This window comes from Leguminivora glycinivorella, chromosome 27, assembly GCF_023078275.1.
Source record: "Leguminivora glycinivorella isolate SPB_JAAS2020 chromosome 27, LegGlyc_1.1, whole genome shotgun sequence".
In the NCBI taxonomy this organism is placed as follows: domain Eukaryota; kingdom Metazoa; phylum Arthropoda; class Insecta; order Lepidoptera; family Tortricidae; genus Leguminivora; species Leguminivora glycinivorella.
In genome coordinates, this window is record NC_062997.1 from 6155517 (window position 1) to 6175432 (window position 19916).

General features: G+C 39.1%; 1 protein-coding gene across 2 annotated transcripts in view; it reads right to left on the reverse strand.

The window, feature by feature from the left end:
* The window catches only part of LOC125240300 (protein PAT1 homolog 1), a 30997-nt gene extending 16723 nt beyond the window's left edge, over positions 1–14274 (reverse strand). For both annotated transcript variants that reach the window (XM_048148171.1, XM_048148172.1), the window contains exons 1-9: positions 14136–14274; positions 11920–11998; positions 11267–11365; positions 9614–9723; positions 7198–7305; positions 4795–5316; positions 3360–3664; positions 2392–2539; positions 50–140 (exon numbers count right to left, since the gene is read on the reverse strand). In XM_048148171.1, the coding sequence (XP_048004128.1) occupies positions 50–140; positions 2392–2539; positions 3360–3664; positions 4795–5316; positions 7198–7305; positions 9614–9723; positions 11267–11365; positions 11920–11998; positions 14136–14174 (1501 nt within the window). In that variant the 5' untranslated portion in view covers positions 14175–14274. The remainder of the gene's footprint in view (positions 1–49; positions 141–2391; positions 2540–3359; positions 3665–4794; positions 5317–7197; positions 7306–9613; positions 9724–11266; positions 11366–11919; positions 11999–14135) is intronic.
* Positions 14275–19916: the final 5642 nt, after the last annotated feature.

Consider the following 19916-nt stretch of genomic DNA (forward strand, 5'->3'; position numbering starts at 1 on the left):
AAGGGTTATTTCAAAATTTTAATTTTGTGGTTAAGTTATTGTATCTCACCTCCGCTGTAGAAAGGGTGGTTCTGCTGATTGGCCTTGTGAGCTTCCTTCACTCCTTCTTTCTCCTTCTGCGACTGTCTTTCTAAGAACACCTGTACAACATTTTTTTTATAAATTATAAATAAATATCTAAGTGAATTTTCTAAAACATGGTTGCTTATTATGACAAAAAATAGGTGCACAAAAAAAATTATATTTTTAACCCTCGACGCAAAAACGAAGGGGTGTTATAAGTTTGACGTGTCTGTCTGTCTGTCTGTCTGTGACTCTGTGTGTGTGTGTCTGTGGCATCGTAGCTCCCGAACGGATGAACCGATTTAGATTTCGTTTTTTTTTTGTCTGAACGCTGAGTTAGTCGGGAGTGTTCTTAGCCACGCCATTGGCGTAGGAAAATCGGTGTAATATGTCGCGGTCGGGTGTTTTTTCTTCTTCTTCTTCTTCTTTTCCTGAGCCTATTTCCCATGTCTCTTGGGGTCGGCCCTCCTAGTCCTAAGACGCCATTCTGGGCGTTTTTGTGCAGTTTCGGGTTTCAAGTCCGTCGTCTTCATGTCCTTGGAAATGGTGCCCATCCAGGTCGTCGGTCGGCGACCTGGCCCTCTTTTTGGTTCTTCGATTTCCATGACGACCCTTGTCATGTGCTCTTTGTTTCGCCTCATGACATGACCGTACCACCGTAGGCGATTCTCCTGGAGTTTGTCAGTGATACACGCTACTTTAAATGTTCCCCTTATGTATTCGTTCCTGACTCTATCTTTGAGCGTTACCCCGCCAGACCACCTCAGCATCTTCATTTCTGTGACATGGAGTTTTTGTTCGTCAGATTTTCGCGTGGCCCAGCATTCGGATCCATACATTAAAGCCGGTCTTACTGCTCTCTTATATGTGTTTCCTTTGACTTCTATAGGCATCTTCACGTCACAGAGAACTCCTGTTAAAGATCTCCACTTTAACCAAGCAGTCGTTTTGCGGTTTTCTACATCTTTGTCAATAGAGGCTGTAGATGTTAGGACAGATCCTAGATACTTAAAGTGATCAACTTGCTTTAGTGGAGTGTGGTCAAGGTGTGGTTGCTGCATCGCGTTGGTAGGTTTTACGTTTCCCGAAAAGTTGCAGTACATATATTCAGTTTTGCTTCGGCTTACTCGTAGCCCTCTGCGCTCCAGTGCTGTGCACCATGCCGTTAAGTCAGTTTGAATTTCTGGCAATGTTTCCGCTATCAGAACTATGTCATCAGCATATAAAAGAGACCAGGGAGCAGGTTTTTGGAGGTCTTCAGTGACATAGTTCATGACTATGTTAAAGAGGAGCGGGCTAAGAGTAGAACCTTGATGGACCCCGACATTCACTTCAAATTCCGTGCCAGTTCCAGCAGGGCAGAGAATTCTGGTCCTGATACTGTAGTACATGTCCTTGAGAATTCTGATGTAGTTTTCAGGAACTAGTTGTGCTCGTAATGCTTGCCATATTAGCTCCCTTGGGACACGATCGAACGCCTTTTCGAGATCTATAAAGACTAGATGGAGGTCCTTTTTTAGCCCCTTGTATTTTTCAAGAAGAATTCGAACAGTATGGATAGCGTCTATCGTGCCTACTCCGCTGGTGAAGCCGCATTGATTTGGTGTAACTCGGTCGGGTGTTTTTTCAAAATTTTAATTTTGTGGTTAATAAAGTTATATATATTTAGATGAAATTCCTTAACATGACGCGTAGTCACATATTTCTGGTAATGCCACAAATGCAGTCTGGCTCTGTCGCGCCAATACGCAAGAGCGATAGAGATAGATTTCATTTCTGCAGCATTAGGCTTCCTATTAGTCAAATCAGTTCCTTTTTAAGAACTGTCAAAACGATTTGCTAATATGGAATTACTATTAAATACTGAGGAGTGACGTCACGGTCAATTCGTTTACTTTATATCTTTCTCTTTAACTTATTAAATAGAAATTATATTTAAACCGACCGGTCTGGCTCAGTCGGTAGTGACCCTGCCTGCTAAGCCGCGGTCCTGGGTTCGAATCCCGGTAAGGGCATTTATTTGTGTGATGAGCATAGATATTTGTTCCTGAGTCATGGATGTTTTCTATGTATAAGTAATTAAGTATGTATATCGTCGCTTAACATCCATATTACAAGCTTTGCTTAGTTTGGGGCTAAGTTGATCTGTGTAAGGTGTCCCTAATATATATTAAAAAAAAACATAACTACTGTCCATATTTTTCTTCTAATTATGTGCTTTATTTCGTGCACTGCATACAATATTTAATTCAAGTATAGGAAACTAGCCTTTTAGCGTCGCAGAAATGCCATTCGGCTAGAGCCAGGCATCATTAGACCACTACTCACCGTATAGTAAAAGTCATGTATGTAAGGTGTCCCTGTGTTGAGTTGCAGCATCTGTATGTTGATGAGCCATTGCTTCTCTCGCTGCGTCATGAGACCGCTGTATTCGTCGGCGTCACTTGACGATGTCACGTCATCTCCGTTCATATGCCTGGAATATTATATTTATTAACTTTTGCTACTAAGAACCCGTCTAGTGGGCACTAAATTTGCGCAGATGCTGGAGAGCCCGCTAGGCGGGTTGTCACTATACAAGCGGAGGGTATAAATTAAGAAATGCTACCTACAAACTTTAGGGAAGTGGGGGGTCATAAAGAGACAAAAAGTAGCATATGTCACTCTCCATCCCTTCAACGCTCTGTTTCGCCGTGAAAGACGGACAAACATACACACACACTTTCCCATTTATAATATTATTAGTATGGATGAACTCACCAAAGATTATTATTGAAAGTCGAATTTGTTTTTTTTCAAGTTTTTTTTTGTTTGAAAGCTGAATTAGTCGGGAGTGTTCTTAGCCATGTTTGATGAAAATAGGTCCACGTGTTTTTTTTTTTTATTTAATATAAGTTTTTTTGCAAAAAAAATCATTTTTGGCACAAGCTTTTATCGCCGACTGTACCTAACTTCCTTTTAACAGTCATCTACTGCTCTCCGAGACGTTTCTAAAAACCCCTTACTTGATGGGATACGACGTTTCATAACAGAGTTCCTATGACCACCTTTCTGCTCCATCATCAGATCAGCTCCATGATACCATCATATTGCATTGTGATATGATTTACATGTGTGCAAAATTTCAGCTCAATTAGAACCCGGGAAGTGGGACAAATATAGCTTTACGTTTTGACGCACACTAACATACTAACAAGGCATCCCCACATTCTCCACATGCATAAATAAATCATTTCATTTCATTTCATTTCATTTCAAAAGGCAAGTTAAATAAAAGCTTGTAAAAAGTGACTCACCTATGATTATTATTGAAAGTCCCATTCGGTCTCTGTCCAAACACCATATTATTCCCAAATTGCATTCCCCGATTCAGCATCGGATGATGATTCGCATTATGGTAGCTATTATTAAACTGCAGCATCGGGTGTGTATTCTGTATCAATTGTACCAAATTTTGAGAGGTCATGTTGGGTGTTTTGGAATTGTTGTAGACGCGACTTTTTTGCAGTTTTGGGGGCGTTTTCCCATTTTTGGGGGGTGATTGGTTCGGCTGCGGCTTTTGGAGCATCATCGGTTCGGGCTTTGAGGGGATGGATGGGCCCTGAAAGAAATAGTTATTTGTTTTACAAGGGGGCAAAGTTGTATAACCGCACGTGCCAATATTGATACCAGAGCAAACGAAAGATTCCAATATTGAACCACTCGCTGTGGAATCTTGAGTGTTCAGAGGGTTCAAGGCACGAACGTTAAACAAACTTTGCCACCGAGTAAAACACAACATTTTTCACCACACTACACTGCCAAGTAAAATGAATTTAGTCTTTGAAATATATTATAGTGTCATTCATATTGTTGGGCAAAAAAACACAATTAAATTACGAAAAGAAACCGTCTAATATGTTCCCATATTTAGGAGCAAAGTGACTGATCTTGTGTTGGGTCGTCGCGCCAACAAAGTAAGTAAATATTTAGGAGCAAAAATGCCTACACTTTAGTAGTAGTAGTAATCACTTTATTGTGTACAACAGATTCATATACAGTTTACAGGAACAGAGGTACAAAGGCGAACTTATCCCTATAAGGGATCTCTTCCAGCTAACCTTAGATTAGATGAGAGGAACATTAAAGTAGGCAAGATAGACAAACTTACAGAAGTACAATAAAGGTCAGAAATAAACCAAAATAATGTCCACAAGTAAATAAACTACATAAATACTAAATAATATTATGAAATAAACTACATACACGAATACACAAATAAAATACGATATATAAATATATATATACATAAATATGAATATCGCAAGAAATATGTACTTCTCAAATAGGAGTAGGTTCAGAAGGAATACACATAACCAGATCACGCTTGGTTGGAAAGCCAAAGCTTCTTCAAATTAGTCTTGAGTGATGCCACAGACTGAGACTGTTTGAGAGACCGGGGCAGTTCATTCCACAATTTCACCGCGCGCACCGTGAAAGACTGCATACGTACGTGTATTATTTGTCGGAATGGCAAGCGTAAGATTAGTGCTTGAACGTAAGCGGTGTTCACTGCCTTCAGCCAGATAGTTAAATCTCTCAGATAGGTAAGTTGGCGAACAGGGGTTATAGAGTATGTTGTACAGCAACGACAGGACACGCACATCTCTACGTCGGCGGATCGGTAACCACCCAAGCCGGGTTTATTATGTCATTCACTATTTACACGATTAGTGATAAAAATATACTTACACGAAAATTATGATTAAACTGCCCAACATTCGGGTTAAAATTCTGCCTCGGCATCCCCATCCCAGGCGGAGGCATCATCCGGGGCATCATCGGTGGAAACTGGTTCATCCCGGGCTGGTTCATCGGAAAGTTGCCATTCGGCATCATTTGATTCTGTCCCATATTCATGTTGCCCATTGGTTGGTTCATGTTCATATGCATGTTTGGATGCATGTTGTTGTAATGGTTGTTTTGCATGAACTGGTTGACATTTTGGCCCATCTGGTTGACATTTTGGCCCATTTGGTTGACATTTTGGCCCATTTGGTTGACATTTTGGATCTGGTTGACATTTTGGCCCATCTGGTTGATATTTTGGCCCATCTGGTTGATATTTTGGCCCATCTGGTTGACGTTTTGGCCCATGTTGGGGCCCATTGGCATCATGTTTTGGTTGAGGGGCATGTTTTGTGGCGCGAAGGGTAGAGGAACCGGAGCTTGGAGGCCGGGCGGTCGCTGGAGGATGACTGGCGGGAATCGTGGCTGGAAAATTTTAATACAGATTAATTATTGAGCTTCGCTACAGCAAGATGGGTATTCCGAATCGTATTTATCGCCAGGCGGGTAATTATGGTCGCGCGATATGTGATAAAACATCGGGCTGTCCCCATCTAACTTACAAATAGTGCGATAGGGACGGCCCGATATTTTATCATTTATCGCGCGACCATAATTGCTGGTAGGTGAAAAACTTAAGAAAGTCACCTGTTGTATGTGTGAGTGACGTGTTCGAATAGAGAACACATATTTAAAATTAGTAACACAAACAAAACAAACGCCTATTCGAACACGTCACTCACACATACAACAGGTGACTTTTTCACCTATACTGACAGCAAACTTCAAAATCCACTAAACATATAGAAGGAGATAGTGGGACGACCTAGACACCTTTCTCACTAACTGGCCGGAAGAGGCACTAAACCGGGGCAGCTCCGATTTGGTAGAACTCTGATCAGTAACTCAAACCCAACACGTAACCAGCTACAAACAGGGAATTTTGTATTCTCGTTCTGTAGCTCGTTACAAAACTTAGTTACAATAGTTACCAAACGGTATCACGCTGGCCCAATACGTAACTGGCTACTAAACGAGAGTCTTTATTCCCAATTTGTAGCCAGTTACAAAACTTAGTTACCAAAAGGTACTACTCTGGCCTCGGTTACGAAATTTTGGCTACCAAATGGTACTAAACCTACCAAGGAGATTTACCTAAAACGAGATTTGAACTCCCTGATTCCACCCCGAGATGGAAAGATCACATCGGCCAACAAGCTGGCGAGAACTGGATGTAGATGGCAATGGACCGGCAGGCGTGGAGGAATGGAGAGGAGGCCTATGTCCGAAGATGGGATGGGAAGATGAGCAAGGACAAAATAACGGGGTCTACTAATAAGGCTACTGTAGTCTGACTTAGGGTTGCAAACAGAAAAAAAACAATAGTTATTTGTTATACAAGAGTGCAAAGTTGTATTTTAATGCCGAGTGTGGAATTGAAAAACGAGTAAGCGAAAGGATTCTATAGTTGAACCACGAGCGAAGCGAGTGGTTCTAGAATAGAATCCTGAGCTTGCGAGTTTTTCAATACACGAGAAGTAAAATACATTTGCACTCGTGTGTAACACAAAACTTTTCCCCTCACTATAGCGAGGAAAATACAACGCAAAAAACGCGTTTATCACTGCTTCCAGTAGTTCCACAGGTGGTAAAACATCTTCATCACTAGGTTAACCCACTTTTATCAATTTTAAAGCAGTAAATTTGCCTCTATTCAAGGTCAAATTACTTTATCCACTAGTGGATAAAATGCGTTTTTACCCGCTGGTATTAAAGGACAAAACACGTGTTTCCGAGCTAGTGAGGGGAAAATGTATTTTTTCACACTTGTGAAAAAAAACATGAAAAAAAAACGAGCACAACGGTTTTTTTTCTAAATATGGTTTTTTTTTCAGACAAGCAAATAAATCGACAATAACGGTTTTTCGTGAATTGTAACGTGTTTCAATAACAATAACGTACATTTTAATTCGATTAAGATTCAGTATACAAACGTTTATTGGGGAATCCCCGATGCGGCGTGCAGCGTGGAGAGGCGAGGTGCCAACAGAAAATAGTGATAACTACCAACACAGATTTCGTAAATGTTACTTTTATAAAACCAGAAATTAATGTTATTTGATTAAATTCGTTTAATAGTTAACATTAAGTCTAAAAAACCGTATAAAAGTATTAACTGCTTTGCAAATTTTGAGATTTCGTACATTAGAAAAAAAACATACTCCAGAAAAAAAACTGTTTTTTTTTCATGTTTTTTTTTGTCAAGCCAGAAAAAAACCGTTTTTTTGCAACCCTAGTCTGACTCACCTGGAAATAGTTCTGCGAGGGCGGGAACTGCTGCGACTGAGCTTGCTTCTGCCGCAGCTGCCTCTCAATTTCCTCCACGGTGCAGAGATTCTTGAGGATCGGTGCCGGCTGGAAACATTGCACATTTTATTAAGTTGTAAGGATGAGTTAACATTTTTGAGACTGCGGCATAAACATTCTCAAAAATCTTAAAATCTAATGAAATGGCGAGATCTAGTAGAGAATCAAACAAAGGTGTACGTTTTGTCCTTTTAATGTGTAAATAACCTAACCACAAAACAAAAAAAAACTAAATCGAAATCGGTTCATCCGTTCGGGAGCTACGATGCCACAGACAGACACACACACAGACAGACAGACAGACAAACAGACACGTCAAACTTATAACACCCCGTCGTTTTGCGTCGGGGGTTAAAATTGTCTTTGTATTTGAGCTATGGATCCCATTTTTTTTACGGGATAGGAGGCAAACGAGCCGACAGATCGCCTTACCATCGTAAGCAATCACTGCCGCTCACGGACACCCGAAACACCAGAAGTGTTGGAGGTGTCTTTCCAGCCTTTAAGATGGGTGTACGCTCTGGCTGGAAGCTTCTGGAGAAACGCACAGTTGAGTACTGCCAGCTACTGACGTGCCGACGCGACGGAAAGTTTCCAAAATTCTGAAATTTTCACATAGGAAAACTTCGGAAACTTTCCACACTTTGTATGGACAATTGTATGGATGGAAACTTTCCATTTCATAAATTTAAATTCCCTTTGTTTTTCGTTAAAGTTTCGTGAATTTTTCATGAAATTTAAGATTTTTTTTGGAAAGTTTCCGCAACTTGCCCCGTGTGGTGATGGGTTAAGAATTTCACCACCTGCTTTCTTCCCGTGGGTGTCGTAGAAGTCGACTGTGGGATATGGGTTAAATTGTGGCGTAGGCGAAAGGCTGGCAACCTGTCACTGCAATGTCACAATTTCGATTTCTTTCAACCCCTTCTTGCCAAGAATGGCACTGAAACTTGAGTAGTTCATGTGCTCTGCCTACCCCTTTATGGGACACAGGCGTGATTATATCGTCACTACTTTGAAAAAATCTCGTATCTCACGCTGCTCCTCAAAGTTAAAACGTAGTAAGTCTATATGCACTCCATACATACTTACTACAATTTTCTTTTCATTGACAGACAAAGATACAAGTTTTTTTAAAAGTAGTGACGATATGTATGTATGTACGTGTATCCGCAACTTGCACATCACTACTGCCAGCCATGGAACTGATGGAGGCCTTTGGGTAAAGGATGATAAGTTTGACGTATCTGCCTGTCTGTCTGTCCGTCTATCTGTCTGTCTGTCTGTCTGTGTGTGTGTGTCTGTCTGTGGCATCGTAGCTCCCGAACGGATGAACCGATTTAGATTTAGTTTTTTTTGTCTGAAAGCTGAGTTAGTCGGGAGTGTTCTTAGCCATGTTTCATGAAAATCGGTCGGGGTTTTTTTCAAAATTTTAATTTTGTGGTTTTAGCTTACCGTTTCAGACCGCACCAAAAATCTCCGTTAAAATTAGACTTCTCTTACAGTGACTCTAAACTAGAATCAACCGATACATTTCCCTTGTTAGGATTAACAATCGACACAAACGTAAATTGGAAAGACCACATACAGAATGTAAGCAACAAATTATCTAGATTCTCCTATGCCTTATCTGAATTGAAAAAGACAACTGATTTAAAAACTGCCACTTCCGCATATTATGCCTATGCCCATTCCATACTCCGTTACGGCATACTTCTTTGGGGTAACAGTACAGACATCAATAACTTATTCATTTTACAAAAAAGGTGCGTTCGAATTTTAGTTAATATAAAGCCTCTAGACACCTGTCGACCTCATTTCAAAAACCTGGAAATATTAACACTAACCTCTTTGTACATCTTTGAAGTCTGCACTTTCGTAAAACTAAACAGCTCTTTCTTCCTTTTAGCAAAAGACCGACATGCCAAACCATTAAACCTCCGCCAAAATAACCACCTTTCACTGCCCACATCTACTTTAAAAATATGTCACTCCGGACCACATATGATGTGCATAAAAATCTTTAATAAACTTCCTCAATCTATAAAACAAATAGACAGTATTAAATTATTCAAAAAATCTCTTAACACATATCTAATAAGCAAAACCTTTTATACATTGCAAGAGTTTTTTGATGACAGAATGTTTAATTAATACCTATTATAACAAAATTAAGTAGCTAAAAGTATTATTAATAACTTGTAAAACCTAATTTGTAATTTATTTATATACCTACTATTAAGTAGTTGTAAGATTGCTGCGCCCTTGCAGGGTCATATTACTCCCACATGTTATATGTTTGTAATATGTTTGCAATAAATGCTTTGTTTGTTTGTTTGTTTGTTTGTTTGTTTGTTACCGTCTGCTGTGGCGGTTGGTACGGGAAGGGCGCGTCGTGGCGCCAAACACTGGAGCCGAGAGCCGATGAATGCTCGCTCTCATCTAGCACTAGCTGGGACAGTGAGGCTTCTGAAATGGAAGAAACATATTAAAATAAAATAAAATTTCTATCTTAAGTAAGTTAGACGACCGGTCTGGCTCAGTCGGTAGTGACCCTGCCTGCTAAGCCGCGGTCCTGGGTTCGAATCCCGGTAAGGGCATTTGTTTGTGTGATGAGCACAGATATTTGTTCCTGAGTCATGGACGTTTTCTATGTATATAAGTATGTATTTATCTATTTAAGTATGTATATGTCGCTAAGCACCCATAGTACAAGCTTTGCTTAGTTTGGGGCTAAGTTGATCTGTGTAAGGTGTCCACAATATTTATTTTTATTTTATTATTTATTAAGCCCGACTTACGCTTTACTGTAGATTTTAAATAGGTTTTCGTGTAATCTATAGATTGAAGGCTATCTCGTGTATTTTTTTGAAAATTTTACGCTTAGTAGTTTCGGAGATAAGGGGGGGGGTCACTTTTAATTTTTATTTTTTTTATGTAAAGGCCGTATTACTGTACGGGTGTGAGACCTGGTTTGTCCGCAAAGACCTAATGTCAAAACTCCAAGTGTTTGTGAACAAATGCTTGACGGCTCAGCCACGACATTGGTCTAAGCGCGGCAGCGGTGAGCGGCGGCCATACATAGGAGTGAGACACAGCGATGGGACTTTTCATTCGCACGTATGGCTGCCGCTCACCGCTGTCGCGCTTAGACCAATGTCGTGGCTGGGCCGTAAGGCAGATCCTGCGTATCTTTTGGCCTAACTGGATCACAATCACAAACGCCCACTTATGGAGAATAACTGGACAAGCACCCGTACAAGAAGAAATACAGACGCGGAAATGGCATTGGATTGGACCCATCCTCAGAAAACCTGATACCCACCTATCCAAAATGGCCCTCACCTGGAATGTACCCGGAAAGCGCAAACCATGCCGCCCTAAATCGACCTGGCGTCGTTCGGTTCAGCAGGAGCTCAGGGTGCTAGACATGGGGTGGGAGGAGGTCACCCAAACTGCTCAAGACCGGAGTAAATGGAGAAATATGATTCGAGCCCTACACCCCAGCAGAGGGTAACAGGATGCAAAGAAGAAGGATCACTTTTTGCCTATTTTCTTAAATTACTTGAAAACTACTTTACTAAAAATTATAAAAAAAAATATTTTTGAAATACTTATAAAAAGCTCTTTCATTTAATATGTAACACAATATATATAGTTCTAGAAACTTTGATTTTTATTAATTTTCACTTTTACCCCCCAAAATTGGCCCCTATAATTGAATTTTCTTAATTTAAATTACATGTCCGTCTTTGGGTCACAGGTTTACATATGTGTGCCAAATTTCAAGTTAATCGGTTCGGTAGTTTCGGAGAAAATTGGCTGTGACAGAATAACGGCCGGCCAGAAGCCCCAGGTACCGATGGATCGATGAGGTCCTGAAAGACCTGTGTGACCTTCAAGTGACCGAGTGGCATTAGATCGCAAAAGATAGGAGTGAATGGCAGAATCTAGTGTCGGAGGCCAAGATCCACTTCGGGTCGCTGAGCCATTGCAGTAAGTATAGACTTACCCAGCTGAAAATTGGCGTCGTCCAGGGTGCTGTGGTGGCGGCGGCTGCTCTCGAGTTGAGAAGCCATCTGCTCATGCTCCTCAAAGTCGAAGCCATCCGCTGTTGAACAAAAACACATTTAATAAACGAGCCCCGAGCATATACAGGACATTGACGCGGATATTACTCAGTTTGCGTAGACATCTACCAGAGGTCAGCAAGGCCAGGAGTATTACATGATTGTAGTCGCTGAGTATGTCAACGCGGGATAGATAATTGTATTAAAACATAAAGACGGCTAAATCTCGCGGCGATCATGTGCTAATTACCGAAGAACAACTTTTCAGCTCCCTGCAGCTGGTGTTAAGGTTAAACTCATTTTAAGCAAAAATTTCGGAACGGAACTCAAGTGCATAGTAGAACTTTGACTTGACCTAGTGTAGGAACCAGAGCAACCTGACCTGTAAATTTCTTACCTGTGGTACAAAAAAAAATGCCATGCAGTGAAACACAAAATGTAATACCAAATCATTTTACCATCAGGTTCATAAATTGATTTGTAATCGTCATGACTTGACATGTGGATATTATAGTGGATAAAATGCAAATATCCTTTTCTTTTTTTGTATTATCAAGAAAGCCTTTACCAGCTAGTGTGGTGAAAAGTAACTTACCCTGCCCAAAGGTCTCATCGTTGAGCGCGTCATATTCATCTTCCGACGGTTCGCCGGCTCCTTCGTCGTCATTTAAGTTCTGGAAAACATTATGGTATAAATTTAAATATAATTGAAACATTTTACGGCCCCCCCACACCACACCTAGCGGCCCCCCCCCCCCCACACCTAGCGTCTCGCGAGCGAGTGTAGCGTCGGGCCAATTGTATAATAACCTAACCACAAAATTAAAATTTTGAAAAAACCCCCGACGACGACATAGTGGACCGATTTTCATGAAACAATGGCTAAGAACACTCCCGACCACAGACCAACCCCTATAGACATCTATTACAAGACGACTCGCGGTGGCCAGCCTTCCTAGTATTTGCACTGATATAAGCGCGGGCGCTCGCCGTGCCCGATCAGTATCGACCAAGTAACAGACCCGAAAGCAGCGCGTGTTTTTCGCACAAAAAAATTGGAAAAGGGTATTTTGATGCCTTAAAGATGTCCACCTGTAGTGTGAAATGGTGTGGAAAGGTAACAAGAAGCTCAAATTTAAAAACAGACGGCATTACATTCCACAAATAAGTCATATTTATAATTTATTCAGAGCCGGCATAGGTCAACTTACATTGGCCACTTACGCGTCAGTAGAGGGACAGTCATACTTCTGTCCCTTTTCATCTGGCGCGACTGCCCGCCGTCCTTGAAACGGCCAATCACAGCGCGCTTAACACATTCCCCGCCCGCTCCTCGCACCCCAAACACTGGTGACTCGTATCGCGAACCAAATATACAAGACTGCCACTCTATAGGAGGTTCTCTGTGCTCCCGACTAACTCAGCTTTCAAACAAAAAAAGCTAAATCGAAATCGGTTCATCCGTTCGGGAGCTACGATGCCACAGACAGACACACACACAGACAGACAGACAAACAGACCGACAGACAGACAGACATACAGACAGACATACACACAGACAGACACGTCAAACTTATAACACCCTGTCGTTTTTGCGTCGGGGGTTAAAAAAAAAGCAGGCTTTGTCATACAGTTGGCGCGACGCTACGCTCGCGGGATGCAAGAGCCCCGCAAAAGAGTAGAAATTAATAGGGGTGCTGCTATGTAAACTGTTTTGCATGTGTCAACTATTGAGTCACGTTTGTATGAGAACAGTAAGGCCGGCCGCATGCAGTCTTAAAATTCATGACATTATTCATGCTGGGCTTCATTTTTGAGGGTCACTGGGGTGCCAATATTTTGTGTGATGAGCACAGATATTTGTTCCTGAGTCATGGATGTTTTCTATGTATATAAGTATGTATTTATCTATTTAAGTATGTATATCGTCGCTTAGCACCCATAGTACAAGCTTTGCTTAGTTTGGGGCTAAGTTGATCGGTGTAAGGTGTCCCCAATATTATTATTTATTATTACTAATGAAAGGGTTTGCAATTCTTATTTATTATGCAAGATTTTATTATTTACTCAATTAGTAGGGGTCCGAAGGGGCAACTAATAACTATGAAATTATGAGTTAAAATAATTGAAAAAAATAAAAATTTAAGCATGAAACTGATGTATTCCAACAAAGAGGTTATGTGTCGAGTCAATCCTGACTTCAGAATATGACAAATTTTAGCATAGAATGAAAACAATTCTTAAAAACAAGGTATATCATTGGCTGTTACTTTATTTATGTAAGCAGTATGGAAATAGGTCCAGGACATACTTACAGCTACATGTTATATATTATTATATGAGTTTCATAATGATGAAATCATCTTTTAAATATAATTACAGTACCAAGATCACTCATATAAGAATCACATAAAGTGACAATGTTGTTTATAGATGTTTTTAAAGATTTCAAGGATGAAATACGAGCGCAGACATACGAAACCTACATTTACGACAAATATGTTTGCAGCTTGGATGTAAACAAGTAACAAAATGAAGCCACTTGGTACATATATGTTATACACGACACAGCATTTAGGTATTTTGGCATGGAAAACTTCGATGTTATGGAGTATAAAGTTATATGTGGCGATAAAAAGGCGGTAATATCATCAAATGACGCGTAGAAAGGCTAGAAAGTTACGAAAACTAGCTAGAATTGAGTCATAACTTTGCAATATAGCACGCTGGCACGACCACTATGTAAGAAAGTAAAGGCTAATTACTCGCTAATCTTGCTTTTCCAATGAAAAGAAAACTTAACCAGCTTACCGATGACGAAGTATCGAACCCGAAGAAATAATCTGCCATTGGATTTTCTCATATATCATGAACAAAAATGACATGACTTGTCACACAAATAACGTTGCAACGGCGATGGCGGCGGCCATTGTAGCTGGGTTGCCACAGCACCTTTGTCAAGTCAAAATTCTACTAAGCACTTGAGTTCCGTTCGGAAATTTTTGCTCAAAATTCCCCCACATTATTGAAGCTAAAAGAGAGATGGCTGAAATTTGTAAACTTAATAATTCGCAATAGGCTCCCAGAAAAAACAACTTTTTAAAGTATCTCTTAGCTAGTTTTATGTTCAAAGTAGTTTCTTCACTAGTTGTTTTTACATCCTGTTTCTACTAAATTAGTAGACAAGTCAATCCTAGTAACATTATGTCGTGTCTTGTCAATTATTTTTGCTTATGGCAAGTTTTTTGTAACAGACCATCATACCCATCGTACAAAACGCAACTTTGGTCCGGTTAGTCATAGGGCTTACGGCGAAATTATGGTCAAAAGCTGCACTTTATGCAGAAAGCAAGCCACTTTGCACAGTGATACTAGGGACCAATACAAACGATTTCATCCGAGGAAACACGATTTTCATTCACTAGAATTCAAGATGGCGGACATTTTCCAAAATGGCGGCCGTATATTTTTAAAAATTTATAGAATCGTAACGGCTGCACCGATTTTTATGGTTGGGGTGTCTATCAGTTTGTATTGAAGCGTTCATTAATATAAAAAAATAAAACCATAAAAGAATTAAGATGGCGGCCGAATAATAAGAAAAATATGAAAATTTCAAACTTTTTTTTTCATTCTCGTGCAATTTACCAATATTTTTTTATGATATGGCCACATTTGTATATTTTTAAATTAAACCTGATAATATTATCTACATAATAAAATAAAAATCATGAAAATCCGTTGAGTAGTTTTTGAACTATACCCATTTCAAATGGAGCGCGCGGATTTGAAAGACGTTTTCGCACGTGATGTAAACAATTTTGGAATCATAACGGCTGCACCGATTTTAATGGTTGGGGTAGCTATCAGTTTGTATTAAAACATGTATTCATATAAAAATTAAAATCATTTAAAAAATTAAAGATGGCGGCCGAATAATAAGAAAAATATGATATTTTTAATTTTTTTTATTACTTTTCAGTTTTTCTACCATATGGTCACATTTTTATTTATTGAAATAAAATCTGATAATGTCATCTGCAAAATAAAACAAAAAAACATTAAAATCCGTTCAGTACTTTTTGAACTATACGCATTGCAAATGAAGCGCGCGGGTTTGAAAGACGTCTTTGCACTTGATGTGGTGCGTCGTATCGTTTGGTACCGCTATACACGCAAGACTGATTATTTATTTTGGTCACAACTTACTATATTACTATTTAGAATCAATGTTTTTAGTATTTATATACCTTATTAGCTTTTTATTCCGAGTTTAGGTACTACTACTACTACATAAGAAAAATATGAAATTTTCAATTTTTTTTATTCTTTTTCAGTTTTTCTACCATATGCTCACATCTTTATTTATTGAAATAAAATCTGCAAAATAAAACAAAAAACATTAAAATCCGTTCAGTAGTTTTTGAACTATACGCATTGAAAATGAAGCGCGCGGGTTTAAAAGACGTCTTTGCACTTGATGTGATGCATCGTATCGTTTGGTACCGCTATACACGCAAGACTGATTATTTATTTTGGTCACAACTTACTATATTACTATTTAGAATCAATGTTTTTAGTATTTATATACCTTATTAGCTTTTTATTCCGAGTTTAGGTATATTTAGATAACCCCCGTAAACTTTGATGGTCATAATTTTTATTTTAATACGTCAAAGAACTTAAATGCACATAACATAACATTTGTATTAATAGCAATTGTCCTTTCCGAGGACTGAGATAATTTTCGACAACTTCTGTAGGGGGCTACGGAAACATATATTAATACAAAACATATTTTTTGCTCGTCTACGTTATACTGAAAGATAAAAGAGTCATACAAAGTAATATCAAAATACAAGGAAATAATGATAAAATAATAATTTATAATATAATTTTTGCAAAATAATTTATAATATAATTTTTGCAGATGCCTTTGCGAATGTTACATTGCATTATTTGCATTGCGCCGCGCAGAGTAGACCCACAACACGTACAGCGTATTGTTTCGCAGCCTTTTTCACAACCGCAATTGTCCAAGTATACCCATTCATACCATATCTCCCTGTTTGCAGACCACTGCAGTACCCAACTATAATTGTACGTCTTCCAACCCCAGGATGATGGCATAGGCACAGAAGTAATATGCAGCTAGAATATGGGGCGTTGTTATACTACACGGAACGCAAGTGTTGCCGATGTTGGTTAGGTACTAATTTATTTTTGGTGGTAAACAGTTTCTTGCTCACCAAGTTCAGGTGAACTTTTCAAGCATGGCGATTATTCCTCCAGGAAGACTTTGTAGTTACTGCGATGTTTCTATCAAAGCTGGTGTAACTTCAGGGTGTGCAAACAATGTTTTAGAACATGATTTTTTTTCCTTTTGAATTGAAAAAAGAAGTGGTGTCAGACGTAAATGCGTAAAAACCACGAATAGCAGTCGGTCTTCCAAGATCCAAAGTGTTAGCTACTTTATAACTTATACTCCGGCAGGTTATTTTCATTTGAAATATTAAGAAAATATACTAGATAAGACTTGGAAATTTCCCAATATAATTAGCTCCATAGATCACATGCTTAAATGCCAAATTGGGACCGTTCTTAACACATATTTTAGTGAGCAAGCATGGACTCAGGCCTGTTTACCGGTATGGTTTGGCGGCTTAGGAACTCGTAAAGTGTCGTTTTACCGATATTCCTACCTCCATTTACATCACGTCCGATCTCGCACGTAACGTCCTGAAAGCCTCCACGGCTACAAACTGCGAGATAAACTCAACAAAGGGCATGGGACACTCTAGCATCCGTTACCACCCTGAACTCACTCTAGGCCTCTTCATGAGGCAAAGACCTTCCGAGGCTCTAAGCTAGGTCCAAAGCTGAATCTGGCCGCTGACTTTACGTCTATCCTTCACCCGAAGACTTCAGTAGTTTTTATTTAAATACCAAGACATCTGTATCGGAAGATGTGATGATACGCGTGAGTCCCTGTTCCGCGATATCTTTTGCGCGAGATACAATGAGGCTATCAGCTTCTTCCGGTTACGTTCCTATGGTTTACCCTGAAATAGCAGAGCAAATGTTCTCTGAAGAAGTAAATTGTTTAGAAAAACAAATCACCACACTAATAACATCAACAGGCTACAGTTTCTGGAAAAAGCCTTGTTGGTTGTCATACTGACCAGTGTCTTTCTGGAGGAATAATGGCCAAGCTTGAAAGGTTGATCCGCAGACTCAACATTTATCGGTAAACTTGGTGTTCTAGGAACTGTTTTCAACCAAAATTAATAACCAGCATCCCACCAACATCGTCAGCACTACAAAAACATACGCTCCTTGTCGCAGAAAATAAGTTATTTTATACATAGATATTTCTGTAGCCCCCTACTGAAGTTTTCGAAAATTATCTCTGGAGTCCTCGGAAAGGACAATTACTATTAATACAAATGTTATGTGCATTTAAGTTCTTTTACGTATTAAAATAAAAATTATGACCATCAAAGTTTACGGGGGTTATCTAAATATACCTAAACTCGGAATAAAAAACTAATAATGTATATAAATATTAAAAACATTGATTCTGAATAGTAATATGGTAAGTTGTGACCAAAATAAATAATCAGTCTTGCGTGTATAGCGGTACCAAACGATACGACGCACCACATCAAGTGCAAAGACGTCTTTCAAACCCGCGCGCTTCATTTGCAATGCGTATAGTTCAAAAAGTACTGAACGGATTTTAATGTTTTTTTGTTTTATTTTGCAGATGACATTATCAGATTTTATTTCAATAAATAAAAATGTGACCATATGGTAGAAAAACTGAAAAGTAATAAAAAAAAAATTAAAATATCATATTTTTCTTATTATTCGGCCGCCATCTTTAATTTTTTAAATGATTTTAATTTTTATATGAATAAATGTTTTAATACAAACTGATAGCTACCCCAACCATTAAAATCGGTGCAGCCGTTATGATTCCAAAATTGTTTACATCACGTGCGAAAACGTCTTTCAAATCCGCGCGCTCCATTTTAAATGGGTATAGTTCAAAAACTACTCAACGGATTTTCATGATTTTTATTTTATTATGTAGATAATATTATCAGGTTTAATTTAAATACATACAAATGTGGCCATATCATAGAAAATGTATTGGTAAATTGCACGAGAATGAAAAAAAAAGTTTGAAATTTTCATATTTTTCTTATTATTCGGCCGCCATCTTAATTTTTTTATGGTTTTAATTTTTTATATTAATGAACGCTTCAATACAAACTGATAAACACCCCAACCATCAAAATCGGTGCAGCCGTTACGATTCTATAAATTTTTAAAAATATGCGGCCGCCATTTTGGAAAATGTCCGCCATCTTGAATTCTAGTGGATGAAAATCGTGTTTCCTCGGATGAAATCATTTGTATTAGTCCCTAGTATCACTGTGCAAAGTGGCTTGCTTTCTGCATAAAATGCAGTTTTTTTCCGTAAGCCCTATGACTAGGTGCAAGGCCTTTTTGATCGTGTGGATGGTGGATGCCCATCACGTCCGACAAGGACAAAGCTAAATGTGGGAGCGAGAAAGACATATGCGAGCAAGGCGGGAACACAAAAGTGGAAGCGGGTGCATTAGTTATCCTAACTTTTTTTATTTCAACTCCTATACACACAAAACTTGTCAATAGAAAAAGGCGCGCATTTGAATTTCTTTCTAATCTATGGGAAGTCAACTAAGTATTCAAGACTATTTTATTTATTTGCGCATTTAAACTTTTCTTTCATGTTCATTTGAAATTATCGCTATGCCAAAACCTTCCTATTTTTTCCGTCTTTACTAAAGTTACATCAATGCTATTTTGAGATGTATATACATCTGAAACTGCCTGAAACTCAAGACTTTGATTCTTGTTTAGTTCGCTGCGCCAGAAAGTAGGTAAGATTCCCTGTTTACTTAAAAAATCACCACACCAACTGGTAAAGGCTCTCTTTGCTATTCGAAACCGATAGCAAAATTGCATAGAGTGCAACATTGAGGTATATGTACTATGTACTACGTTGGTAGTACATATACCTAGTGCCTTCCTAGTGCAAAGTAGTGCAAAGTAATTTTATACAAATTTTAACTTGATGTCTTAAGATGAGTGGTTGGTGATTTTACCTATGATGATTTTTAACCCCCGACGTAAAAACGAAGGGGTTAGAAGGGGTGTTATAAGTTTGACGTGTCTGTCTGTCTGTCTGTGTCTGTCCGTCTGTCTGTCTGTCTGTTTGTCTGTCTGTCTACGTGTGAGTCTGTCTGTGGCATCGTAGCTCCCGAACGGATGAACCGATTTTGATTTAGTTTTTTTTTGCCTGAAAGCTGACGGGTTAAGAATTTCACCACCCCCTTTCTTCCCGTGGGTGTCGTAGAAAGCGACTGTGGGATATGGGTTAAATTGTGGCGTAGGCGAGAGGCTGGCAACCTGTCACTGCAATGTCACAGTTTCGTTTTCTTTCAACCCCTTATTTGCCAAGAGTGGCACTGAAACTTGAGTAGTTTCATGTGCTCTGCCTACCCCTTTATGGGATACAGGCGAGATTGTATGTATGTATGT